This window comes from Ovis canadensis, chromosome 18 (genome assembly GCF_042477335.2).
Source record: "Ovis canadensis isolate MfBH-ARS-UI-01 breed Bighorn chromosome 18, ARS-UI_OviCan_v2, whole genome shotgun sequence".
In the NCBI taxonomy this organism is placed as follows: Eukaryota; Metazoa; Chordata; class Mammalia; order Artiodactyla; family Bovidae; genus Ovis; species Ovis canadensis.
Window position 1 is genome coordinate 29,633,290 of NC_091262.1, and position 27,869 is coordinate 29,661,158.

General features: G+C 41.1%; 1 protein-coding gene across 1 annotated transcript in view; it reads left to right on the top strand.

Moving 5' to 3' along the window:
• AGBL1 (AGBL carboxypeptidase 1) overlaps positions 1-27,869 on the top strand; it is a 692,160-nt gene that overhangs the window by 185,149 nt on the left and 479,142 nt on the right. Inside the window, exons 12-16 of the mRNA XM_069559284.1 lie at positions 480-563; positions 802-888; positions 2,775-2,923; positions 5,238-5,325; positions 17,261-17,405. Of these exons, the coding sequence (XP_069415385.1) occupies positions 480-563; positions 802-888; positions 2,775-2,923; positions 5,238-5,325; positions 17,261-17,405 (553 nt within the window). The remainder of the gene's footprint in view (positions 1-479; positions 564-801; positions 889-2,774; positions 2,924-5,237; positions 5,326-17,260; positions 17,406-27,869) is intronic.

Sequence of the window (27,869 nt, forward strand, 5' to 3'; positions counted from 1 at the left end):
AAAGATGTTTCTTAGACATAATCTTTTGGAGCAAACAAAACTGAGGAGTATAAATGACACAAAAGTTTAAGGTCTTACTGGCACCTCCGAGACCTTGAGGAGGCTAACAGTCAGCAACCCTGATGTCTCCTGTCTTAGTGCAAAGGACCCTCTTATTCCCACAGCCAGATGCTCTCAGAGTGCTTCAGCCCAAACGCTCTTGACAAAACTCTCCTTCAAGTAGACAATTCTCCTAAAACTACAGTTTGGCATCACAGCTTCGTACATTCCCACTGCTCAGTGCAGTTTTATTGTTTGATAATGAAGTAGAGGAAGGAGGCATGCTGCTTTTTCTACTCATTCAGCTCAAGGTGGGGAGACTATTGCATTTTTCTTTTATAAATCACTGATGACTCCCAAAGTGCTTTCCACACGACATAGGATGGATGGAGTAAGAAGTGAGGGCCAACCCTTAAAATGTTTCCAATTTTCATTTCCAGGATCAAGATACTTGAGGATGTCCGGAGACTCATCCAGCCAAGTGATATTATAAATAAGGTTGTCTTCAGTTTAGATGAGCCTTGGTAGGTGGTCCTGAACATCAGTGGAGCGAGGGTGAGGGGTGGTGGGCATATTGAATAACCTTTTAATGGCATGTGAATAAGAATATTTTAGGTTAGTAATCCATTCCTTCTCCTAAAAACAGCATGGTGAAAATTCGTGTTAAAGATCTGTAAGATAAAGCTTATCTCTAAGAAATGTCAATCCGTGTCTAAGAATAGCAGTCACTCCTATAATAACAGGTTCTTAAATTCATTTCAGGCCTTTGCAAGATACTGCTTCTGACTGCTTGCAGTTCTTCTCCGCGTTTGAGTCAGGAAATCTTCGCAAAGCCATCCAAGTGCGTGAGTAAGTAAGGAAAGCTGCAGGGGTAGGTCCTGGCAGCTCAAGCCAGCATTTTGTGACTATCTGTCCCGTCCTCTGTTTTCAGGAACCTCACATCGATAGTTTGAAATCTATTATGGTGGGAGCATTTACAACATACAAACCGGCCAGCATGTGAAGGTTTTTTATTTTCCTAAGAGTTGATAAATGTTTACCAGCACACCACCGGGGAACTCATTAGCTGATGTCAAGAAAGTGGAGACTTTGACTTCCCAGGTGGTCTGGTGATTAAGAATCCGCCTACCAATGCAGGGACTGTGGGTTTGATCCCTGGTCTTGGAAGATCCCACATGCAACTCAAAGATCATGTAATGATAGTGTCTATACACAAATTTCCCCAAAGGTCACAAATACCTTTATGGCTTTTTTTTTTAAATTCCAGAACTCTGTCAAAGACCACATACTTGGCACACATTAATCGAGAACTATTCACTTCATCATCTTTTCATGGCCTTTCATGACATTGACACTGATGTTTTTAAAAATTCAGAGTGGGTTATTGTAGAACAACCCACAACCGGAATCTGTTTCCTGCTTCATGATTAGATTCTAGAGAAACATTTATTTTGGCACCAATTTCACATTGGTGATGATTTTACATTGCCTTTTCTTGATGTCATAAAATGGCAAGGACTCAATGTTATTTTGTTTTACTGTTGGTGATACTGACTTTGATTACTTGCTTAACAAGACTGGGTGCTTGAAAGAAAAAAAAAATCTGATTTAAGTCCTCCCCGTGCTTCAAACCCTGTTGTGACTTTATCTTAGAATAAAGCTCAATTTTATGAAAAAGAGTGTGTCAAGGGCCTGGGATAAGACTTTTTTGAAAACAAAGTATCCTGATGATAATATTAAGTCAAAACTGCATTGCCAATTTTGTTGCTAAAGCTCAAAAGATAATTTTTTGGAGACATAGTGACAGGGTGGAGACACATAAGGACTTTCTGGGGTGTAGGAACTGTTCTACATATTGATCCAGTGAACTGTCAGACAGGTGTGTCCAGATGAATTTGTTTAAACTCGCTGAATTGTACATTTAAGATTTGTACACTTTAGTGCATGTAAGCTAAATCAATTAAAAAGGGGGGGGGGGACAAACAAACAAATCCCTCATTACTAGTCTAATTCATGTTTGTTGCCCTGATGGGGATTTACATATGCTATTCTACTTAATCTTTACAAACAGTACTGCAAGTTTAGACACTATTTATAATTTTCATATGAGGAGACTGATGCTCAAAATCATGTAATGCCATCAGATAGTAATGGCATATCCAGCCAGATGTGATCACATTTTTCTCTGGAATATAGCACACTTATGTTTTTCGACCTGGATAGACACTTCATTGTTACTGTCATCGTTCAGTTGCTAAGTCATGTCTGGGTCTTCGTGACCCCATGGACCACAGCACGCTAGGCTCCTCTGTCCTCCACTATCTCCCAGAGTTTGTTCAAATTCATGTCTGTAGGGTTTGTTTGATCTTCTTGCAGTCCAAGGGATTCTCAAGAGTTTTCTCCATCACCACAATTCAAAAGCATCAATTCTTTGGCACTCAGCCTTCTTTATGGTCCAAGTCTGACATCCGTACATCACTACTTGAAGCTTTCTTACTGTGTAATAAAAAGATGTGCTCTAATTGTATAACTGACTTTTAATACTGCTTCCCTCTCCTTAAATTTCTAGAGCCTGTGTCCAAAATTGTAAGACAAGGATGAAAACCAAAGCTTACCAGCCAACTGAGATCCTGGGTCTTAGATCTGTCATCCAGAACCTGAGATGTGTGGACTTCTCATTGTCGGCAGTTCTCTTGAAGTCTTTTAACCCACCCGTTTTGCTTCTGCCTTTGCAGGTTTGAGTACGACTTACTGGTCAATGCTGATGTGAACAGCACGCAGCACCAGCAGTGGTTCTACTTCAAGGTGAGCGGCACGAGGGCCGCTGTCCCCTACCGCTTCAACATCATCAACTGTGAGAAGCCCAACAGCCAGTTCAATTACGGTATGTGCACTCAGGGGAGAGAGGCTTTCACAACAATACCAAGAATGATGTCACTTTTGAGTGTTGGACCAAGCTCTGCTTGGGTTGCATAGGGTTTGAAGTTGGGATGGTAGGTTTTGGTTAACCTAAATGGCGAGAAAGCTGCCAACCTAGAGCAAATTTCTATTGCCATGCAATGTAACTGAAGGAAGTCCTCGGCATATGAACCTTCAAGTTGCAAACTTTCCAAGATGTAAACGTGCATTTGCAGATTGAGTCACTTAAGTTAGTTCACGTGTGTGGTGTACATTGTCACCCCCATGCATCCTCTATAAATAGTTGTTCTTTTGTGTACTGTCCAGTAATGTATAGAGCACAGTAGTACAGTATCTTTATCTCAAGCCCATGATGTTTGGAAGCAAGTGTAAAACAGTGGTGATATAGCTGCCACATTACAATCCAGGAATCACTGGATCATTTTTTTCTTTTTTTTCAAGAGAGTAGATAGAACTGAATCTAGCAAGGAGTCAGAGCCTCTGCCATCAATGTTAAGCGTGAGTGACCTTGCAGCGTGCCCTCCGTCTCCTATTGCTGACGATCCTTCAGCTCTACCATCTCCCACCTCCTCTCCCTCCTCCATCAGTAACTCCTCTGGCCTGTTCGCTTGATTCCAGCCCCTGTACGCCAGCTATTGTACTGTGCTTACTGTACTTTTCAAGGTACTATTCTATGAGATTAAAAAAAAAAAAGATTTGTCTTTGCTATGTGTAATTTGTGTGCAAAGTATCATTACAGTACAGTACTATATAATTGATTATGGTAGTTGGGTACCGAGGCTAACTTATTGGACTTATGAGCAAATTGGACTTAGGAATGCACTCTCGGAATAGAACTCGTTTATATGTAGGGGACTTACTGTACTTCATGTAACTTTTCACAACTACCTGCCTCCCCGTCTCAGCTTGAACTTTTCGAAGTCAGTGAGCCCTCTCACTTATTCCTTCTCTCCATCTCGTGACTCCCCCAGGAGCACACGCGTTGCTGTTTGTGATAGACAGGCGCACAGCACGATTCAGCGGAACAACGCTCATTCACACTCTCAGAAAAGAGTGGTGAACGTTTAAATTCTCCCTAACACCTGTGGCCCTTTTAGAGGAGACATTCAAGGGATAAAGAGTGATTAGGAGCCCATATTTATCTTTTTTTTTCCCCCATATTTATCTTGAATGTTTCTAGAACCTGGAAGTTCTGCCTGTTGCTGTTGGCTCGTATGCTAATGCCCTGAGTGGCTCTGAGCAAAGAAAAAGTATTCCCGCATCTCCAGGCTCGATCCTAGGACATTGCGTCTGTTTTGCAGTGATGAAATAGACTTTTGCTGGTATAGAAAGAGAAAAGGGAATCATGAACTCTTGAATTCACTTGCTGTAGCTGTTGAAACAAATTGTCTCATATTTTGTGGTTTTGAAGAAGACAAATGTATTTTTTTACCGTTCCGAAGTCCACAAGTCTCAAGTCCCACAAGTCAGTTTCCCTGGGCTTAAGTCAAGGTGTTGGAAGGCTTCCTCTGGACAGGCTAGCAGATTATTTATTTCTGTTTTCCAACTTTTAGAGCTGTATTCTTCACAGTCCTTGGCTCATGGTCCCTTCCTCCATCTTCAGCGTCAGAGCATCCTCAAATCTCTCTGATTCAGTCACGTTGCTTCTCCTCTAAGCTCAAACCTCTCCCAGCCTCTCTCTTGGAAAGACACGTGTGATTGAATTTAGGGACAACCAGGATCTCCTCCTCTCAAGATACTTAATGTAATCATATCCACAAAGTCTCTTTTGTCATAGAAGGTTAACACACAGCTCCCAAGGGTTAAGACCTGGGTATCTTTTTTATTTTTCAGATATTCCTAATTTTATTTTATTTATTTATTTATTTTTGGCCACGCAGTGTGACATGAGAGATCTTAGTTCCCAAAAGTGTTAGTCGCTCAGTCATGTCTGACTCTTTGCAAACCCGTGTGGTTAGCCTGTCAGGCTCCCCTGTCTATGGAATTCTCCAGGCAAGAATACTGGAGTAGGTTGCCATTCCCTTTTCCAGGGGATCTTTCTGACTCAGGGATAGAACCCTGCTCTCCTGCATTGCAAGCATATTCTTTATTGTCTGAGCCACCAGGGAAGCCCAGGATCAAGCTTATACCCCCTGGACTGGAAGTTCAGAGTCTTAACTACTGGACTGCTAGGGAAGGCCCAAGATCTGGGTATGTCAGAGGGCTGTTATTCAGCCTACCACAACTCTCCTTTCCTTTTTACCCCCCTCATGGATTAATCCTGCCTTTATTTTTTGTAGGGATGCAGCTGACTCTGTATTCCGTGAAGGAGGCTCTTCTTGGCAGGCCCACCTGGGTACGGACAGGCTACGACATCTGTTATTACAAGTAAGTTAGACTGTTAGCTCCCCTTGCTCTTTCATTCTCCCTCAACTTCTTACTTCTCCATTCTAAAAACTGTCTTTAAAAATATTTATTTGCTATTTATTTATTTCTCCGTGACAGGTCTTAGTTGTGGCATGCAGGATCTAGTTCCCTGACCAGGGATTGAAACTGGGCTCCCTACGTTGGGAGCATGGAGTCTTAGCCACTGGACCACCAGGGAAGTCCTTCCTGCTTCTCCATTTTAATCTTATAAACCTGATCAATCTGTGCTTTTCTGGTTTACTCATCACCCTCTCAATGACAAATGCTGTGTCTTTCAGAAGCATAAGCATGTTAAATGACACCCACAGTAGACCACAAGAAATATCTTTTGGTTCTGTGAAAAGTCATCTATTCTTATTTAAACACATCAACACCTTTAGACCTTTTGTTGGATACAGGCTCAACCTATGACGACTGCATCAGCCTTCAGTTTCCTTCCTATTTCCATTTGTCTCAGTGAACAAAAATGTCTCAGATATTCTGGCTTATTCTTATCCATCCTGCACTTCAGTTTTCCAAAGTAGGTAAGTGTGAATTTTGACAAGTACACTTAAGTAACTATTCCTCCGCACAAGATAGCACTTTGGAAAAAAGTAAAAGACAAAAGTATTTTCAGAATTCATCTTCAACTCTTGATCAGTAGCCAGTTTCATCAATTTATCCTGTAAAGGTGTAATGAAATTTGAATTATCCATGTATTTTGATAAAACAAATTCATTCCAGGCCCATGAATTGCTTATTTGTGCAGTTTCCTTTGATAGAAAATAAAATAGAAATTCATAAGACAAAAAAAATAATAAAAGAGAGAGAGAGATAGGAATTGTGGACAGGTAGAAGTGATGTAATTAATTATTAGCTCATTGCTAGTTTCTTGTAAAAATTGATAGGCTACTACCTATTTTCTGGGATAAAGTAAGTTGTATCTCTTTCTGAGATGACAAGGGGCCCTGGAGAATATTATCAGGCATTGGAAAGTTTAGGATTGTTACAAATATCAAAAAGAAAGAGAATGAAAAATGCTTATGCCTCTTGGGTTTTGAGACTGTGAGGACAGGAGCATTGTCAGAGAGAAAGGTCTAGAGCCGTATTGCTCTATCAGACATAAGGGCAAACATCACCACAAAGCAAGGACAGTCTATACAGCACAGAGCTGGGCTAACTGTTTATATTAATAATAAGAGTCGACAGCCTTCAGTCTTGCATGTATTAGAATATGGACCTGGGTAGGCTAGTATTTTCCTTATATTCTTCAGAACAATAGCAAAATCATTTGCTTTTATTTATTTTCCATAGCAGTTACTTGCTTGCCCACCTAGCTACAGACTCTTAGGATATTTTTACGGTCTATAGAGACTGAGACTAAAATCACCTTACAGTGATAGCAGCCATAGCTGCAGTGGAAAATAATGAAAGATGAATTTGGATGTTGGTGTATCAAGAATAACTTTTAGGACTGCGCTGGTGGTCCAGTGGTTAAGAGTCCACCTGCCAATGCAAGGAACACGGGTTCAATCCCTTGTCCAAGAAGATCCCACATGCCACGGGGCGACTGAGACTGTGTGCCACAATGACTGAGGCCTACGTGCCGTAGAGCCTGTACTCTGCCACAGGAAAAGCCACCGCAATGAGAAGCCTGCACAGCGCAACTAGAGAATAGCCTTTGCTTGCCGCAACTAGAGAAAACCCAGGCAGCAATGAAGACCCAGCACAGGGGTCTGAAAAATAAAAAGCCAATAAAATACATAAATATATGAAAAGTTTTAGGAAGGAATAACTTTTAAGTGTCCTTAAATAGTAATCCTAAATAAGCATGAAAGACCCAGCTTGCAGCAGGCTCGGATCTGTAGCTTAGTAGGAGACTGGACAAGCATTAACTTTCAGCATCCTCTGGGGAGTAGGGGTGGAGAGGGAATAGCTCCCCCTAGAGGCTGGTTCCTTGGGCTGGAGGATAAAGCATCAGCTTAAGGGACTAAGTATTTGCCCAGAAGAGAAGGAAGAAATCAGACATCCCAAAGCAGAGCCTTGGCCTAAAGAATGCCTGTGTTAATGTTAATAGCTTTTAGATTCATTAACAAGACAATTGTTATGTGATTAAAGAGCAACAGAGGGGTAACATGAAAACCATGCATGTGTAATGTAATTCATTTTTCATCTTCCAATCATGAATCCAAGCAGATGAATGGATAAGATTGCTACACAGTCACGTAGCTTGTTTTACAATGATTGGCCACATTGTGTTAACATATTTCCAATAATGTGATCTAACAACAGGATAGATATGTGCATCTCTATTCAACCACAAATCAGAGTAATTTTCCCTAAGGTAAAATGCCTTAGATTAGAAAATGTATTTGTTTTCCTCTTTCACTTATCACAATCTTTTTTAAAATATATGGTATTTTATTGCAATTAATTGCATCTTCTTTCTATTAGAGTGCGTCATTGACTTTTAATTGTTTTACTGGAGTATAATTCCTTTCCAATGTTGTGTTTGTGTCTACTGTACCGTGAAGTGAATCAGCTATACGTATATATATATCTCCTCCCTTTTGAGACTCCCACTCCCCTTCCACCCTCCCCATCCCACCCCTGTAGGTCATCACAGGGCACTGAGCTGAGCTTCCTGTGTTATACAGCAGCTTCCCACCAGCTGTCTGTTTACACATGGGAATGCATATATGTCAGACTTAATCTTGCTATTTGTCTCACCCTCCCCTTTCCCTCCTGTGTCCCTAGGTCTGTTCTCCTATGTCTGTTCTCTAATTCCTGCCCCACAAACAGGCTCATCTGTACTCTCTCTCTACATTCCATGAAAAAGTGAAAGCAAAGACGCTTAGTCATGTCCAACTCTTTGTGACCCCATGGACTGTAACCTATCAGGCTCCTCCAACCATGGGATTTTCCAGGCAAGAATGCTGGAGTGGGTTGCCATTTCCTTCTCCAGGGGATCTTCCTGACCCAGGGATCGAACCCAGGTCTCCTGCATTGCAGGCAGATGCTTTACCATCTGAGCTGCCATATGCATTAATATATGATGTTAATTTTTCACTCTGCTCTAGAAGATTATTTTTTTCTTCATCCTTGCTTTTTAAAAAATATAAATTTATTTATTTTAATTAGAGGTTAATTACTTCACAATACATCAACATGAATCTGCCACAGGTATACACGTGTTCCCCATCCTGAACCCCCCTCCCTCCTTCCTCCCTGTACCATCCTTCTGGGTCATCTCAGGGCACCAGCCCCAAGCATCCAGTGTCATGCATTGAACCTGGACTGGCGATTCATTTCATATATGATATTATACATGTTTCCATGCCATTCTCCCAAATCATCCCACCTTCTCCTTCTCCCACAGAGTCCAAAAGACTGTGCTATACATCTGTGTCTCTTTTGCTGTCTCTCATACAGGGTTATTGTTACCATCTTTCTAAATTCCATATATATGCATTAGTATACTGTATTATTCTAATATATTTATTTGGGAGAACTTTGCCTCTTTATTTCTTTGTCTCCAATGTGTCATCAGGCACTCAGAAGTCCTTTGACTGTTTACATTCTTAGATTTAGCACCACGTTCTAAAGGATTGGCTGGGTGCTTATTGTGGAAAGAACCAGGAGCCATGGTACCTGAGTATATCTATGGGAGGGTGAAAGGAAAAAACAGAGCACTCAGAAAGAATGGGATATTCATTTCCCTTAAAAAGTGATAGCAATAATGATCAATTAAGGAAATGGGCTGACTGCTTTTGGGGTCTGAGCATTATCACTTAAAAAGTGATCTCCAAAGTATTTTGATAACATACAGTAATCCATGGATTTTAAAAAATGATTTATCTATTTATTTGTGGCTGGGCCGAGTCTTCGCTGCTGAGCACGGGCTTTCTCTAGTAGAGGTGACTGGGGGCTCCTCTCTAGTTTTGGTGTGCAGGCTTCTCATTGCCGTGGCTTCTCTTGTTGCAGAGCACGGCCCCTAGGCATGCAGGCTCAGCAGCTGTGGCACACGGGCTTAGTTGCTCAATGGCATGTGGGATCCTCCCAGATTAGGGATTGAACCTGTGTCCTGTGCATTTGCAGGTGGATTCTTAACCACTGGACCAGCAGAGAAGCCCCAATCCATGATGGACTTTGATAACTTGTTCAAAACTTAAAAAATTCAATTATATAAGTCTTGCTGTACTAGTATATTATGTACCCTTAGAAAACATGCAAAAAGTTTAGAATTTTAAATCATGGGGAAAAGATGAGAAAAATAATTTAAAATTTAAATCTTGAAATTTTAAATGTAAAATTATTATATTTTTATACTATTGATAACTCGGGGCATCTGTACCCTTAAAGTTGACCATGAAATATATAGTTGTAAAGTGTCTGGTGGATAATTTTGAAAAATTGTGGTTAACTCCCCAGATCTAGTTAGTGAATTTTTACACAAATAAGAATTCTTGAGAGCTAGTATTAAGGGTAGGAGGTAGATCATGTCAGTTCTTCCATTTTCTTTGTCATTCGTGCTTAAAATGTAATATTATTATCAATCTCTGAATTCCAAGCTGAATTTAGAAAAAAATGAATTGTCTGTATTGTAGGGTTTAATTTAGATAATATAATCTGTAAATCCACTTGAGAAGTCTTCTGCAAATTTAAGTACCTTGCCAGAAAGTGAAAGTGAAGTCACTCAGTCGTGTCTGACTCTTTGCGACCCCGTGGACTGTATAGCCCACCAGGCTCCTCTGTCCATGGAATTCTCCAGGCAAGAATACTGGAGTGGGTTGCCATTAGAGATGGTGAGCTATTCCCATCCCTCCCTCGGGAAGGCTCCTGTGTAGCAATCCATACTTAACTATCTGACATATGAAAACCATCAATATGCAATGTAATATATTTCTTATATTCCAGCCCTGGGAAACAACAGAGAAGAATGGATAACACTGTTACTCTATTGTTGGAGCAAGGGGGACCTCTTCCAGGACCCGAGAGTGGGTTCTTGTCTAACACTGGGAAGTGAGTTGTCCAAGGAGACATTGACAAATCAGGAGAGTTTGTTGTTAAGGTGGGGCCCAGGTGGAGAGCAGGGTAAGGGAACCCAGGAGGACTGCTTTGACATGTGGTTCGACGTCTCAGTTTTTACGGTGATGGGATTAGTTTCTGGGTTGTCTCTGGCCAATCATTCTGACTTGGGTTCCTTCCTGGTGGTGTGTGCATTGCTCAACCAATATGGAGTCCAGCGAGAAGGATTCTGGGAGGTTGACTGGACATGCGGTGTCTCTTTTTGACCTTCCCTGAATTCTTCTGGTTGATGATGGCTTGTTAGTTCCATTATTCCTTACCAGGACCTCCTGTTGTAAAATAACTCATGCAAGTGGTTGCTGTGGTGCCTAGTCAGGGTGGGTAGTTTCAGTCAGTGTTTTTCCTAACTCTGGAATCTAACTTGTTTCACAATTATTCATCCCAGTAGGTCGATTTGCACAGCATACCAGCATCAGTGTCAACCCTTATGTTAAACCACTTTGTTTCTTTCTTCTAAGACCGTGATATATTTAAAGGGGAAGTCTCACATCTTCTCCCCATGTTCAGTTGATTTGATCTTCTTGCCCCTTCCCTGGAGTACCTCCACCCACCCCCTTGCCCACCCACCTTACAGACCACTAAGCCAGAAAACCAAAAGGGATCCTCTGAGGGAAGAAAGAAATGGGCAGGCTTGTTTTTCCACACTTCTCATAAAAGTAGGACAGGGCAGTTTTAGTTTCTGCTTTATTTACTTCCCTGAGGTCTGCTTCTTCTCGAATGTACACAGTTACACACCTTTTTGAATTCTCTCTCAGCTCTGGTCTGAAGCAATTTTTTTTTTTTTTTTTTTGCTGAAGGGCAGAGGGAGAGAAGCTGCCCATTCAGAGTGGCCATGTAATACACCACGGCTGATCTCTTCTGACATTTATCTCTGCTCGTGAGAGGGGACGGAACAGCTCACTCATGAAGATGAATGTCATACAAGAGCTCTGCCGTCGCGCATTCTTGCCGGGGATCTCAGGAGAGAGATTTGGTGCTCTCCAGAATATTAGAAATACCACAGACACATGGCAGCCTGGTGACTTGGCAGCTCTGCCTTGTTAGATCCTGTTAAGTGAAATGATACACCCATGTTAAACAGAGTCATCGTCATTATGAAATTATCTAATTCCCCTTCTGTCTTGGCATTTACTTCTTTCATGCACACGCACAGAAAAAAAAATAGGCTTCTCCAAAATAAAATAAAAAATATGACTTCCCGTCCTGTTTTAAAGTACAAATGGAAATAGATGGAGTTCATAACTATGCATTTGTGTACTTTGCTCCTTGCTTCATTGAAGGCTTTATGATTATAAAAGTGCAGATCCTTCCAAAGATAAATGGTTCAGGGAATGAAAAAGCAGAGGGGAGCCTTTTAACTGTGGAATAACTGATCTTTCCATATTATCCTTGACCCAAGATGACATATCCAGGGGGCTTCTCAGATGATAGCTCAGTTGGTAAAGAAATCTCCTGCACTGCAGGAGACTCCAGTTTGATTCCTGGGTCAGGAAGATCCACTGGAGAAGGGATAGGCTACCCACTTCATTATTTTTAGCCTTCCCTGGTGGCTCAGCTGGTAAAGAATCCGCCTGCAATGCAGGAGACCTGGGTTCGATCCCTGGGCTGGAAAGATCCCCTGGAGAAGGGAAAGGGAACCCACTCCAGTATTCTGGCCTGGAAAATGCCATGGACTGTATAGTCCATGGAGTTGCAAACAGTCAGATACGACTGAGTGACTTTCACTTTCCCAGATGACACTAGTGGTAAAGAACTCGCCTGCCAGTGCAGGAGACATAAAAGATGCAGGTGTGATCCCTGGGTTGGGAAGATCCCCTGGAGGAGAGCATGGCAACTCACTCCAATATTCTTGCCTGAAGAATCCCTTGGACAGAGAAGCCTGGCAGGCTACAGTCCATTGGGTCGCATAGAGTTGGACATGACTGCAGATGGTGATTGCAGCCATGAAATTAAAAGATACTTACTCCTTGGAAGGAAAGTTATGACCAACCTAGATAGCATATTCAGAAGCAGAGACATTACTTTGCCAACAAAGGTCCGTCTAGTCAAGGCTATGGTTTTTCCACTGGTCATGCATGGATGTGAGAGTTGGACTGGGAAGAAAGCTGAGTGCCGAAGAATTGATGCTTTTGAACTGTGGAGTTGGAGAAGACTCTTGAGAGTCCCTTGGACTGCAAGGAGATCCAACCAGTCCATTCTAAAGGAGATCATTCCTGGGTGATCACTGAAAGGACTGATGCTGAAGCCAAAACTCCAATACTTTGGCCACCTCATGCAAAGAGTTGACTCATTGGAAAAGACTCTGATGCTGGGAGGGATTGGGGGCAGGAGGAGAAGGGGATGACAGAGGATGAGATGGCTGGATGGCATCACTGACTCGATGGACATGAGTTTGCGTGAACTCCAGGAGGGACAGGGAGGCCTGGCGTGCTGCAATTCATGGGGTCACAAAGAATTGGACATGACTCAGTGACTGAACTGAAGTGAAGCAACTTAGCATGCATGCATAACGCATCTAGGGTCTAATTCGAGAGCACACTTGAGTTTCCCCAGGCTTCTTTTCCCACTAGAAGAACAGATCAAGGAGAGAAAGATCTGGGAGTCAAAGTTCTACCACCCATTAATGATATGATCTTGGGTAAAATTATTCCAGCCTCTCTCAACTTCAGATTCCTCATCAGTAAAGGGGGATGTTAATGGTATCCACTTGATAGATCTGTGCTGAAGATGAAATGAAATAAGATAAAGTCCATGGAACTCTTAAAACAGTGTCTGGTGCATACTAGATGTTCCGTGAATGTTAGCAATGATTAATAATTAATAGAAGCATCTTGGTGGCATCAAATACTGATGACATAAAGAATGATAGTGAATAAATAACGTTCACTAGCTCTCCTCTGAATTATTTATCGTTCAGTTATTTTAGACTTTAAGTTTATAGGTAGCCCTGATTTATGAAAGCCAAAACTTCAAATTCTTGCTGTATTAAACCAAAAGATGACTTGTCTTTTTATCCATTCTTATGAGACAGAGGATAGAATGAAAAAAAAAAAACAAACCACAAAAACTTGGTTTTGGAGTTAGCCCACAATCCCATTCAGGCCCATTTGCGGTTGAATCCTGTTAACTGTGCTTGTTGTATGCCCGAATGCATGCTTAGTCCCTTCAGTCGTGTCCGACTCTTTGTGACTCTATGGACCGTGGAGCCCACCAGGCTGCTCTGTCCATGGGATTCTCCAGGCAAGGATACTAGAGTGGGTTGCCATGCCCTCCTCCAGGGCATCTTTTTGACCCAGGGATCGAACTTACATCTCCTGCATCAGCAGGCAGTTTCTTTGCCACTGAGCCACCTGGTTATCCCTAATTATGCAGTAGGAAACCTAAAAAGAAACAAGACTCATGTGAGATGAGACCACCCCCAATCACCCTGGGGGCATCTTATTAACCTTGAGTAAAGATGCAGGCTCTGGTTCTACTCCATGTAGGTGAAAAACTTGGGGATGACAAGGCACTGGTTTGGTTTTAGTTGCTAAGTCGTGTCTGACTCTTGCGACCCCAAAGGAGCCTGCCAGGCTCCTTTGTCCATGGGATTCTCCAGGCAAGAATACCGGAGTAACTTGCCATTTCCTTTTCCAGAGGATCTTCCCGATCCAGGCGTCAAACCCAGATCTCTTGCATTGCAGACAGATGATTTACTGACTGAGCTATGAGGGAGGCCCAGTGCACTAGTTGTGTATTTTTACCTGCCTTTGAAAGAGAGCAGGACCCTATGGTCCTTGTACCCCATGTTCTCAGCCTGCATTTTGCCTGTAGAAAAACTTTAGCCAAAGAACAAATTTAGTTAGAGAAGTGAGATCATGTAGAAACGAAGGAAAACAGACAAACGAGACCAAATAACAGCGATAAGGTAGTCCTTAAGCATAGTCAGTGACAGTTCCTGCTCAAGGGCTGTAGATGATATTCTGAGCCACATCCTGTGAGTTGTCTCATAGAGACTGAAACTCCCACCAGGTGAAACAAGTTAGCTACACGATGACCCAACTGTGGCCATGAAGTAAGCTGCCACGATTCCAAGAACTGGCCTCAAAGGCGTGGAAGCAAGCTGACCCTGGAACTGAGGATGAGCTGTACCTAAAACCATCAAGATGATGCTGGTCAGACCGCTGATGACCAGTTTCAAGATGACTGTCAGCTGGGTTGTGTGTGTGTTGTATCTGCACGAAGCCCCCTCCCTTTGTCTAGAAAAGCCCTTGCCCCTTGATTGTCAGGAGTGAGGGGGCATTGGCCTTTGGACAGGAGTCCACCCTCCCCCTAGTTGTTGGCTTCTAAGCATCTAAATAAAGCAAACTTTCTTTTCCACCAACTTGGCCTCTTTAATGGCTTCTGAATGGCGAGTAGCTAGACCCCTCTTTTGGTAATGCCTTTACCTTCACGAGTATAAATGTGTGGTGTACGTGTGCTTTCACACTCGTGCATGTAAAATTCTCTTCCACATTTTGATTAGTTGTCAAAATGTTGACCATTTGACCAAAATGACGACTGGCTCATTTCACTTCGAAGAGAGGTATAATTACTAGTGTAAACGGAATGTGTGTTTGCAGTAGAGCCTTTACGAGTGAAGTCAGAGAGAATAAGAGGTAGAGCATATGTGGTCTGCATGCTTTCTGAGTTACCATCTGCTTCTTTACATACTTGCTAGTAATCAGAACCTTAGCCCTGCAGAAACTATAGAACTTTAGGGAAATCTGGAGAGAGTAGACCAGTTAGGTATCAAGGACCAGAGAACACCATGTTTGAAGATGCCTTTTTGAAGTTTCTAATCCTGTAGTCACAAAGGCTATGGCTCCTATTAATAGGCAGCTGAGAAGCTGGGCGGGATCATCACTTGACACTTACATCAGTGGAAACTTCTTTCTTTCCCTAGAATGATCAGGGACCCAGAGTGCCATGTTGGCAGAAGCTGAGGCGAGAGAAATGCAGGTCATAGTCCATGGAACTGTGAATTTCTCTTTCTCCCATTCTTAGTTGTATGAGTCCAGTAAGCCTCCTATATATGAACCTTCAAGTTTTGAACTCTCAGAGATGTGAACATGTATCACTGAATCGCTTTTTTCAAGAGGGAGATAGAATTGAATCCAGCCAGGAACCAGAACCTGTGCCATCCGTGTGAGTGATGGCATATCAGGTGTAAGTCAAATTGCAGCTTAGCCTCCGTCTCCTGTCGCTGATGACCCTTCAGCTCTACCATCTCCCACCTCCATCAGTACTCTTCTTGCCTGTTCACTCGATGCCAGCCCCTGCATGCCAGCTGTTGTACTGTACCACTGTACTGTACTTTTATAAGTCCTGTATTATAAAATGAAAAATGCTTTCTTTATCTTTTTGTGTTTGTAATGTATTATTTGTGTGAAAAGAATTATAGACCTTTTACAGTACAGTCCTATATACCCAATTGTGTTAGTTGGATACCTAGACCGGCTTTGTTGGACTTAACAATAAATTGGACTTACGAACGCGCTCAGAACAGAACTTGTCTGTCTATAGAGGACTTCCTGTGTTGAAAAACCACCAAACCACTAGAAACAAGAGAGTAGATTTTCTATTTCTTCCTTTCTCGATTGCTTGATTCTTTTGGCGGAGGTGTCATGAAAGTGATAAAATGGCAGAAGAGAATAGTCTGTATTTTTTATACTTGCAAGAACACACAGAATAATTATCTGCTATTTCTTCCCTCTCCCCACCCTTCTCCCCAGTGAAACCCCAAAACATAATGGACAAGAAAGCCAATGTTGTTAATGTTCAGATGTGGAATTGCATCTTTCTGGGTCTGTGTGTATTTTCCATTGTAATACAGCCTTGATGATAGCATTTCTCAGGAAAGCCTGCCAGCCTGTCTCAGGATCAAGAGGCAAAAAGGGAATGTAACTGGCAGTGTGTGGGGAAAATATTGCTGGGAATGTACTTCTGGGGGCAATTTACTTTGGTACCGTTCTCTGAAGTATCAAAATTGGGTCTTCATCTTTGACAAAGGAAAGCATACATTCTCAAGCTGCAAGAAGCTGAACCATGTTGGGGGTAACAAATGTATGCCTTTGGGAAGAAAGTGCTGTTGTGGAAAGAACAGAGGCTTTGCAGGCAGATCTGGGTCCAAGGCACTCACTAGCTTTTGATCTTCATTGTTGTTCAGTCACTAACTCATGTCCGACTCTTTGCAAACCCATGAACAGCAGCACATCAGGCTTTCCCGTGTTTCACTATCTCCCTGAGTTTGCTCAGACTCATGTCCATTGGCTCAGTGATGCTATCTAAACCATCTCATCCTCTTCCACCTGCTACTTTTCCCTTCAGTCTTTTCCAGCATCAGAGTCTTTTCTAATGAGTTGGCTTTTTGCATCAGGGGGTCAAAGGATTGGAGCTTCAGCTTCAGCTTCAGCGTCAGTCCTTCCAGTAGATATTCAGGGTTGATTTCCTTTGGGAAATTGGAAATAGGATTGACTGGTTTGATCTCCTTGCTGTCCAAGGGACTCTCAAGCGTCTTGTCTAGCACCACAATTTGAAAGCATCATTTCTTCAGCACTCAGCCTTCATTATGGTCCCACTCTCACATCTGTACATGACTGCTGGAAAAACCATAGCTTTGACTAGATGGACCTTTGTCGGCAAAGTTAGGTCTCTGCTTTTTGGTATACTGTCTAGGTTTGTCATAGCTTTTCTTCCAAGAAGCGAGTGTCTTTGAATTTCATGGCTCCAGTGATTTTGGGTCTATGGCATCTAAATGACAGTTCTTCCCACCTTTCACTCACTCGCCTCTCTCTCCCTTCTCTTCTAGAAATCATTATCGCCAGAGAACAGCCGGGGCGGGGGCAGCTTCTGGGAAGTGCTATTACACGCTGACCTTTGCCGTCACCTTCCCGCACGCCGAAGATGCCTGCTATCTGGCTTACCACTATCCCTACACCTACAGTGCCCTCATGGTAAGTTCCTCCGTCAGCCCTACCGCGTTGGACTGAAGGGGCTCTTTGAGGCTTTCCTGGAAACCTTCAGGAAACCCTGACATCCTGCTGGGGAACTTCAGGTGTCCGAGGAAGCCAGGGTTGGTTGTTTCTGACTTGGGGGCTTTCTCTCTGTCCCGTTTCCTTCCTTGGACAGAGCACAGGGCTGAGGTCATGACCAGCGGCATTCTAATGACCCCAGTGGTATACTGTGCTCTTCATCTGCAGGGTGAGTGTGGATGTGAGGGGCAGGGGACACTTTTTAGGGGCTGTATCTTTAAATAGCCCTCAATATATGTTGTTGCAGGAGGACAAATGGCTGAAGATTAAAATTCATATTTTACCAAGGCCAAAACCAAAGCAAAGAAAAAGTTTGAAAGTTTTCTCAGCTAAACAAATTTGATCATGGGTGTTGTATATCCTCCTGTGATTTTTTTCGTCTTGTCATATTTTGAGGCAGCAAAACTGATATTCTACTTTTGTTTCATGCTTAACAGAAGTAAAAAGTCCACAAATATAACTTTAAAAAGTACTCCCAGTCTAAATAAAATTAACTAAAATTTCATTGCAATGCTGAAAGGTTATTTCCTTTTATTTTAGAAATGCAAGCACACTAAGTAAATATAAGAGGGTTAGGATCATGATTTAATAAATATCTATTAGTTTACCCTAAAAAAAAAATAACAAAAGCCCTCAAGTTAAAAGAGAAGAATGAGATTGGAGTGAGATTATTAAGCTGAAATGGGGTAACACCATGCAGGTCAGCTGAGATGCCAGTTTAAAGGACAGGGATGCATTGAGAGGAGTGAAGCAGAGATTGAGGGGGTGAAGCCTGGAAAAATGCCCTGAGGTCACCTTGCAGCCACTTTCCCATTTCCAGTGGTTTCTTCGGCCATGGACTAGAAGGATCCAGGGTGGACAAGAAGGGTAGAAGAATAAAACATTGAATCACTGCAAATAAGGGTCATGATCTTTTTACAAGAGGAGTGTAGTGTCAACCAGTCCAAACTTGAAGTCATCATTCAGATATCTTATCAGGCCATTTCTTGCCATTTGAAAAAGCTGGCAAACCGTCCCTCTCCCCGAGCTATTTCATGGATGTCCTGTGGAGTCATGAGCTAAAGTATCTAATAAAGTACTTCCATCCTCTGTGTTAATACAAAATGTTATTAGCATATTTATAATAATATGTGTGTATGCAAATATATATCACTTAGCCTGAAGGATAAGCATTTTCATTGCAAGCCTGTGATAAGGATTTGGAAAAGATGATAACTGAGAACACCTTTCCCTCCAAAGAAATATTCAAGCGTAAATGCAATGTTTTTTCTCCATTGAGAAGGCATACCTTAAACCACTCAGCTAACTGCTTCATAAAAGTACATCTGCCCTTCTCTCCATATGTTGGCTTACCTAAAGAGATATTTTTTTTTTTTTACTGTTTCCCAGATTGTAAAAGATAGACAATTAGTATTATTTGTGGATCATACTTAGAGATCTCAAGAATTTAATCCAAGAAATGTGCATCACCAGCTTTGCTGTAACAAGGCATGTTTGTTTTAAAACATGCTTGTTGCCTTGAGGGCCTCAGAGCAGGCAAGATCCATGATCTCCTTCGACAGCTGTTCATACTGTCTCATCTATGAAACCCTGCATGTTGAAAAGTCTACTGGAGAAAGGGGTTCCTTTTTAAAGACAGGTTTGATTTTTCTGTCAGAGTAATTGTCCATGGGTCCAGGTCACTGTTCTTTTCACTTGTTAGGATATCTTTGTCCTACGGACTTAGAGAACAGACTTGTGAACTCAGGGGGAAGGAGCGGGTGGGATGGTTTGAGAGAGTGGTATTGATATATATACCACCATGTATAAAATAGGTAGCTCATGAGAAGCTGCTGTATAGCACAGAGAGCTCGGCTTGGTGCTCTGTGATGACCTAGAGGGTTGGGATGATGGAGTGGGAGGGAGGCTCAGGAGGGAGGGGATATGTGTGTGTGTGTGTGTGTGTGTGTGTGTGTGTGTGAACTGAACATATATGTGTTCAGTTCAGTTCAGTTCAGTTGCTCAGCCGAGCCCAACTCTTTGTGACCCCATGGACTGCAGCATGCCAGGCCTCCCTGTCCATCACCAACTCCCAGAGTTCACCCAAACTCATGTCCATTGAGTCGGTGATGTCATCCAACTGTCTCATCCTCTGTCATCCCCTTCTCCTCCCACCTTCAATCTTTTCCAGCATCAGGGTCTTTTCAAATGAGTCAGCTCTTCGCATAAGGTGGCCAAAGTATTGGAGTTTCAGCTTCAACATCAGTCCTCCAGTGAACACCTAGGACTGATTTCCTTTAGGATGGACTGGTTGGACTTGCAGTCCAAGGGACTCTCAAGAGTCTTCTCCAACACCACAGTTCAAAAGCATCAATTCTTCAGTGCTCAGCTTTCTTTATAGTCCAACTCTCACATCCATACATGACCACCGGAAGAACCATAGCCTTGACTAGATGGATCTTTGTTGACAAAGTAAGCCTATTTTAATTTCATGTCTGCAGTTACCATCTGCAGTGATTTTGGAGCCCAGAAAAATAAAGTCAGCCACTGTTTCCACTGCTTATCTATTTGCCATGAAGTGATGGGACTGGATGCCATGAACTTAGTTTTCTGAATGTTGAGCTTTAAGCCAACTTTTCACTCTCCTCATATGTGTATGTGTGTGTATATATATATATATATATATATATATAGAGAGAGAGAGAGAGAGAGAGAGAGAGAGAGAGCTGATTGATTCACATTGTTAAACAACAGAAAATAACACAAAATAGTAAAGCAATTATAGTCCAATTAAGGAAAAAAAAAGATTATCTTTGGCCCTGTGGAGAAGCTCAGTGGCAGCTAGTATAAAACTTTAGAATTCAAAAGGGTTTGGGAAATTGTGTAGCTCACATCTATCATTCAAAAACGCAAAAACCAAAGCCTAGAAGTCCCACATTTAGCTGGTGGCCAGAGAACCATCAATTATTGGCCTTTGAGGTCTATTCCTATCTGATGGAGACTCTGGGAGTCCTTCAGCTGACCTTGGCTGCATCTGGCTTCTTAATTTGAATTTTAGATCTGAATCAGCTTGTGTGCACTTAGCAAAGACCCATCAAAGCTTCTTGGAATAAGAATGGGATCATGTTTGGGAAACAACACTGTTCTCAGCTGAATCACATCCATAGCACTCTGTGTTACAGACAAAAATGGTGGGTTGATGACTTGAACTCAACCACTGGATATTGTATAATCACGCAGCTTGATGACTATGTGCACCTATAAAAGTGGGCTGCCATTGTAGCAGCTGCTGTATGTCATAGCTTTTGTCTCTGGGAACAGTACTTTTGTCATACCGAAGCACAAAGTCTTAAGTTTACAGTCAACAATTGTTAATAGTTTAGGAGCCATTGAGGTCAAGTTGGGGATAATTTCATATTGATGGGGGACAAAAACTCAAGAAAAGAAGATCTTGGAAGATGGTCTCATCTTCCATCAACCGATCTCTGTGAGAAAAAGAGAAAGATCTTATTCACTGATGTTTATTGCCTTGTTACTTAGCCTACCAACTGAATCTCTTCGCATTAGGGAAGTTTGAGGAGAGTTAATGAGAAGAAGAGACAGGAAAAGGGATAGCTTTTCATTCCTTTTAAATGAGTAGAACAGAGTAAGAAAGACAATTTGTTACTTGAAGTGAAAAACGTATATACTCGATTTTAGGTTTTACATTTCCAATAATGCATGGGCTTTGTCCTCTTTAGGTTTAAGAGAGTAATTGACTCTGTGACTTCTTTGGAAAAGCTCTTTCTCCCATCATGGACAGAATGAGTTCATTCTGTAATGCACACTAGTCATTTTTACTTTTGGACAAGCCCTAAGGAGAAACAGTTTTCTTCCAACAGATCAGTGATAAATTAAATGTGGATGATACCCCAAGGGTGGAATTAGCTGTATTTTACTTGGGGGTTATGCTGATGGGTGAAAAATGTATTTCTATGTGGAATTCATAACTGGTAAATCTCTTGTAATATGGATTATGTTTAACAATTATAGACATTTTTAAAGCAGGGTACATGTATGTTGAGTGTTTTTCAACATGAGCCTTAAAAATTTTATTATTCTCTTATAATGAGAGAATTAGTATTTATTGAGTTCTTTCAAACTGATGTCTTCCAGATGCTTGCCAGGAATTCTGTTGGATAATCATCCCAATTATAGTATTAAAATAATGCTAAAAGAAAGAAATACAATATTATTGCCATTGCAAAGCCAACAAAAGACCTGTTTAATCATCCATCTCAAGCTTCCTCAATAATTGCAATGATTGTTAATGTGTTGATTGCAATGCTTGTTAAAGTATTTGGTTCATGTTCTGGATTGCCCGTAGGTAGCCAGGAGTATTGGCATCCCAAGAGAGTTTCTGATGGACATTTTAGAGAGTAAGAAAGTGGAAGCTCACTGAAAACTTAAAATGACATGAGTTGGCAAGAGAGCAAAAAAAAAAAAAAGTGATCAGAAATAGGATGGATGTGTTGGGAGAGCTTGTGGCTTTTAAAGAGTAGAGTAGGGTTTTTCGCCAGACATATATAGTCCCTGTGCTAGTAACCATTAGCAGGGTAACCTGCTGAGGTCAAATGAAGTCTTTTATGGGAATTTTAAGGGAGTAGCTGATGAAGCTTTATTTTTAGAGATAAAATGGAGGGTAGTGTAGGAAGTGAAAGGGAAGGGACAGGGAGAGGGGAAGGGGAAGAAAGAAAGTGTTGAGAATTAGAATGTCATATTCACAACATCTTATAAAGAGCTCCCATTTAAAACATGTCAAATGGGAAGTATTGACTTACACGTGATAGATCAAAGATGCGGTGAGCAAGTCATAAATCAGTGTTGTCGTTTAATCAATCGACAGACACCTGTCTTTGTATGGGCCAAAAGAAAGGACAGATATCAGTAAAGGGTCCTGATGTTGAGGAGTTGAACACGAAAGGCCATTCTGAAGGAGCTGAGGTGTGCATGGGTGGGGAAGTCATTGACGACAGGGACCCCTGAATTCCAGGGTTTTGAGCACAATGGAAGAGCAAGGTTTGGAGTCAGAGTGACCTGGATTGGGGTCTGAGCTCTGTGTTTTGCAGTGTAGTCATGGGCAAGCTATTCAGCTTTTCTCAGCCTCAGTCTTCTCACCTGTGGATTGGAACCATTGAAGTGGTTCTTCTATGGGTTATCAAGATTACATGACTTGATTCATGGCAAGTGTTAGCCAAATGTCTACAACTAGTAAGCAGTATTAGATAGTGACCTTAGAGCTTTTATTCTCTCTTTTTTTAATGATGATGGGTGATCATTTTTTCTGTTGAACTGATTGTATATATATACACAATATATAATAAAATTAAAATTATGTTGTAACAAAATCCCAGTAAAGGACCAAAAAGAAATAAATACAGATTCTACTGATAGTTTTCTTAGGGTAGTGGATTATAATTATTTTTTATTTACTCTCTTATTCAATCTGGAGTAGGAAATGGCAACCCACTCCAGTATTCTTGCCTGGAAAATTCCATGGACAGAGGAGCCTAGTGGGCTACAGTCCATGGGGTCGCAAAGAGTTGAACACAGCTGAGCCCAGCACAGCAGCAGCTCTTATCCAAATCATCAGCAATATAACTTTATCTATTTTTAACAGAAAAAGGATATTAAAATCACCTTTATAATCAGCAAATCTGTGAATACGCATCTAGAGATGAATCACTCCCATCAGTCTCAAAGTGAATCGGTTTCAGTTAGGGAAAGTGGTATTGGCAGACTGGGGCAGTTTGAGAAAGCTCATTAGAACCTAGTTACAGCATGTTCTGTTGCTTTGTATTTAACTTAAAGGTGTCTTTTGCTCTTCTCTTGTGATGAGAAGGATTCGATTCCCTGATGGATGTTTCTAGGTGACACTTGAGAGCTAGTCAGTACACAAGTGAAATAGGCTGTCTTTTTAGGGGTGAGCTTTATTCTGAATTAGGGGGACAGGAGGTACAGCTGTTTAGGGGCTAACAAGGCGATATGAATGATATTTGAGAGCGTAGCGGTTCTTACTTCGTTAGTAGCCATCAGCAGGGTAGCCTGCTGAGGTTGAGTGAAGTCTTTTATGGAAGTTTTAAGGGAGTAGCTGGTAAAACAAAGTGGGCAGAAGACGCCTGCCGAGAGGCAACCATGAGGCTGCAGACTAAGTTATCAGCCTGATGTCTTTCCTGGGTAGGGAGGGTTTTAAGAAGACAACCTCTCTGGAGGTTTCCATAATTGCCTTGAATGCCTTCCCATTTTCACAAAGAAGCCCACTCCTGTGGCTTCCATGGGGCTGTATTACAGTTGTTTGTTGGCACATGGATTCCAAAGCCGTGCTTCTCTCATCAGTGATGCCAACAATAGTTAATTAGGCATGGCTTCGCTGGACCTGAGATGGGAACATTTACCTAAGACTCATTTCCAGGAGACTGATACAAAGCCATTTTTTGAGAAGGAAAACCAACAGAAGTGTATAATTGGTTTACTTCTGGAAGACTTCTGTGTGACTGGAGCTTGAATAATACACTGAGCACAGAGGTGTTACGCGTTCCATGGCAGGTGGAATGGTCAAAAGGACAGAGGGTTCATTGATGGACACAGGGAGATGACTGCATGAGCAATTGCAGAAAATGGGCTTAAGCTAAAAGTTGTCAGGCATTTGTTGAGTTGTAATATTAGTAATCATGAAAAATGTTATAGTGAAAAAATTAACAAAGAGCTCATAGAAGAAGAAAACTTTTAAACTTTGCTTCTTTCATTAAGGTGACAGTGTTTTAAAGGATAGTGTACATGAACACAAGATACTTTCCTTTTTTTAAATCATTTTTTCTCCTGTATCTAATTGTATTTGATGACTTCTGTTAGGCAAACCTGCTTCCAAACCTTCTTTGAGTATCTAATTTATAAAATCTAGATTTTATTTTGTTTCCCCAAGTTTGAGGGCAGAAGAAGGGGGCAACAGAGGATGAGATGATTGGATGAGATCATAGATTCAACGGACGTGAGTTTGAGCAAACTCTGAAAGATAGTGAAGGACAGGGAAGCCTGGAGTGCTGTAGTCCATGGGTTCACAAAGAGTCAGACATGACTGAGTGACTGAAAAACATCAACCCCAAGATTTGGCAAGAAGAGCTACGGCCTGTTTATATTGAGTTGGCCAAAAGGCTCGTTCAGGTTGTTCTGTAAGATCTTACGGAAAACCTGAAAGAAGTTTTTGGCCAGCCTAATGACTCTGTGATATCACAGAAATGATGGCCAGTACTTTTCTGGAGAAGGGTCTCTATTTCTCCCCCATCACCCCCACGTCAAGAATCCTTGTAGCCATAATAAGTGTGAAACAAATAGCCTTGATGGTAAGAACAAGACAACAGACAAAACAAAGCAAAAACCCTCATAGAAGCAATTCAGCAGTGTTTCCCAAAACGCATGCTACAACACTCCAGGGTCCCAAGATCTTTAGAGGAAAAGGCTCCAAGAGTTTGTAATGCGTATTTGCATATAGTGCACATTTGCACAAGAGTCTGAACAGTTCTGCAGTCGTGAAAATGTCTTCATTTAGTTTAACTCACTGTGCCCCAGGTGCTTTGGATCTCCCCTTCTCCACACCCCAGTGTTTAGTAAAATGCTGCTAGTTACATTTTGGAAAATGCTTCAGGAAAAGGTATAGATTTCCAAGTTTGAGGGCCTGGAATCTTGATGGTAGTTTTGAGGCAGATTTCAACTCAGTTGAGATTTCAATAAAAATATTGGGACAACTTTCACCCAGATATGTGTGAAAGTGATTAAAATAATTTGTTTATGATCACAGACTGTCACTAAATCCAGAGTGACAGGCTCTCTAGGAAGGTGCTGAAATGTCCTTTTACCAGGTGGCTGAGGTGTGACTGACATTCTGATGGGGTCGTTTTTGTTCCTGTCTGTAGCTTTTCTTCTGGGATGGAAAATGGACACTTCTTTGATCAGGGCTTTAATTACACTGATTTAATATTGACTTTCTTTTTAATATATGAATTTCTTCTTTAAGAGGATATTTTTTTATTCCTGAAAGGCTTAGTTGCTCAGATGTGTCCGACTCTTTGCAACCCTATGGACTGTAGCCCGCCAGGCTCCTCTGTCCATGGGATTCCAGGCAAGAATACTGGAGTGGGTAGCCATTCCCTTCTCTGGGGGAGCTTCCCAACCCAGGGGTAGAACCTGGGTCTCCTGCATTGCAGGCAGATTCTTTACTGTCTGAACCATCAGGGAATTCCTTAATCATTTTATTTTTGCTGTTTTTAAAACCATTTTTACTCAAGTCTCATTTCATCTAATTGTTAGAACATGTGGTTTGTACAACTTCTGCTTTTAAAAAAATTTAGTGAAATTTTTATTGTCTTGCATATGATTAATTTTATTACACTTCCATGAACATTTGAGAAAAAAGTAAAGGACGCTGTCTGTAAAGACAGTTTGACATATGTCTATGAAAAACAATATTGTTCAAATGCTCTATCATTATTTTGCAATTGATATATCAAGGCTGATGTATTGTTATATAGTCTCCCGCTCCTAGTACAGAATTTTCCCCTTCTGCCATTTTGCCGTTGTATATTTCAGTTCTGCATTATTTGATTCTTGAGATTTATGAGTCTTATATGTTCTTTGTGAATCATGCCCTTTATCAAAATAAGATTTTTAAATCCCATTTAATGCACTTTTCTCGAATATGACTTTGTCATATATTACTGTTGCCAGGCCCACTTTAATTTATGTTTGCTTATCCATTTAGTTTCCATATTTCTCTTTTAAAATATTTTAGTTGAGTCAAATAGAATAAAAGATAATTTAGGAATGTTTTTCATACACATCATGGGTCTTTTTTTCCCTTCTCTTTTAAAGTTCCTTTTATATACAATAGGCAGCAGGATTTTGAAAAGCTAATCTGAAAGTTTCTGTCATTTAATAATGCTGTTTAGCCTATTTATACTTTAAACAATTTTTGGTGTTGCGTCTGTCATTTTGGTTTTGTACTTTCTATGCTTCATTGCTTTTCTTTCTTTCTCTCTCTCCACCTCTTCCCCTATCCATCCCTTCCTCCCTCCCTCTTCCTTTCTTTTTTCCTTCCCTCTCTCCCTCCCTTCTTTTCCTCATTTCTTCCTTCCTTTCTTTCTTTCTGTTTTATGCAACATGAAGTGACCACATTTTCTTTGATATTTTTTCCTACAGTGTTTAAAATTCTACTAGTGTTTCCCTTTCAGTCCTTAAAAAAATTAAATATACATGTATCCATGAATAATAACAGCTGAAATTGAGTGTTTCCTGTATGACAGACACTTCTCACGCACAGTAAATGACCAAATTATAGCGACCACTGAATGTCATAGGTAATGCCATTTTATATACACTTTACAGAGAAAACTGAGTCGCAAAGAGGTTTAGTATAGAATTTACACGATTTATCTAGAATCCACAACCAAATTTAGAACCCAGGCTGGTTGACTCAGAGCCTGCATGGTTAGTCATCTTGCTATACTGCCTTTCCATTTTTAAGAATTAAATAATAATACCATGTCCATGTAAGCTGAAAAGTGAACATTTTGTTTTACTTTATACTTCACTTACACATTTCTTTTTAATTTCATTTTAGAACCACATGATGAGATTAACATTTGATGATATGTTTTCTCCCTAAAGAACTATTTTTTATGTTTGTATTATATAGTAACTGTGTTTTCCAATGATCATCTAAATGAACCTTGTTTAACTGGACTGTCCTTTTATATCACTCTTTAGTTTGAATTTGGGCAGCTAAAATTTGTCTTCAAGTTATTATAAGGGTGAGGTGATGTGTTTTCTGAGCTCTTGCATAGCTAAGCTTATATGAGAAGAAATTTGTGAGTAAAAACTTGGCTGGTTATAGGTTTGCTATACGTTGTACTTTCAAGCACTAAGCAGTACTCCATTTCCTCTGACATTTAGCACTGCAGAGGAACTGTGACCCAAGAATAACTTTTTGCATCTGTATATGTATATATATATATATATATATATATATATATTTACATGAATAGGTTTATCTCTACACACACACACACACTTACTTTTAAAAATAACTTCAATTGTATGATGAAACCCCCATTCTGCTCAACAAGGAGCAGTGATGTTGGGTGTAGATTGGTGATTGAACACATAAGCTTAGGCTTTACCTGGAACAAAATGAACGCATCCTTGAGAAAGGCAGGCAATAGCTCAGCATGCGTGGGAGGGCCTCCGTGAAAGTCTGGACTCTCAGGCACAGCTTTCTTGGCCTGAGTCAGTCTTTGGCAGGGAAGTGTGTGGTCATGGGAGATGAAGCTGAGCTCAGCTTAGAAGAGCCATCGGTTCCGGGTTTTCCTGAGCTTT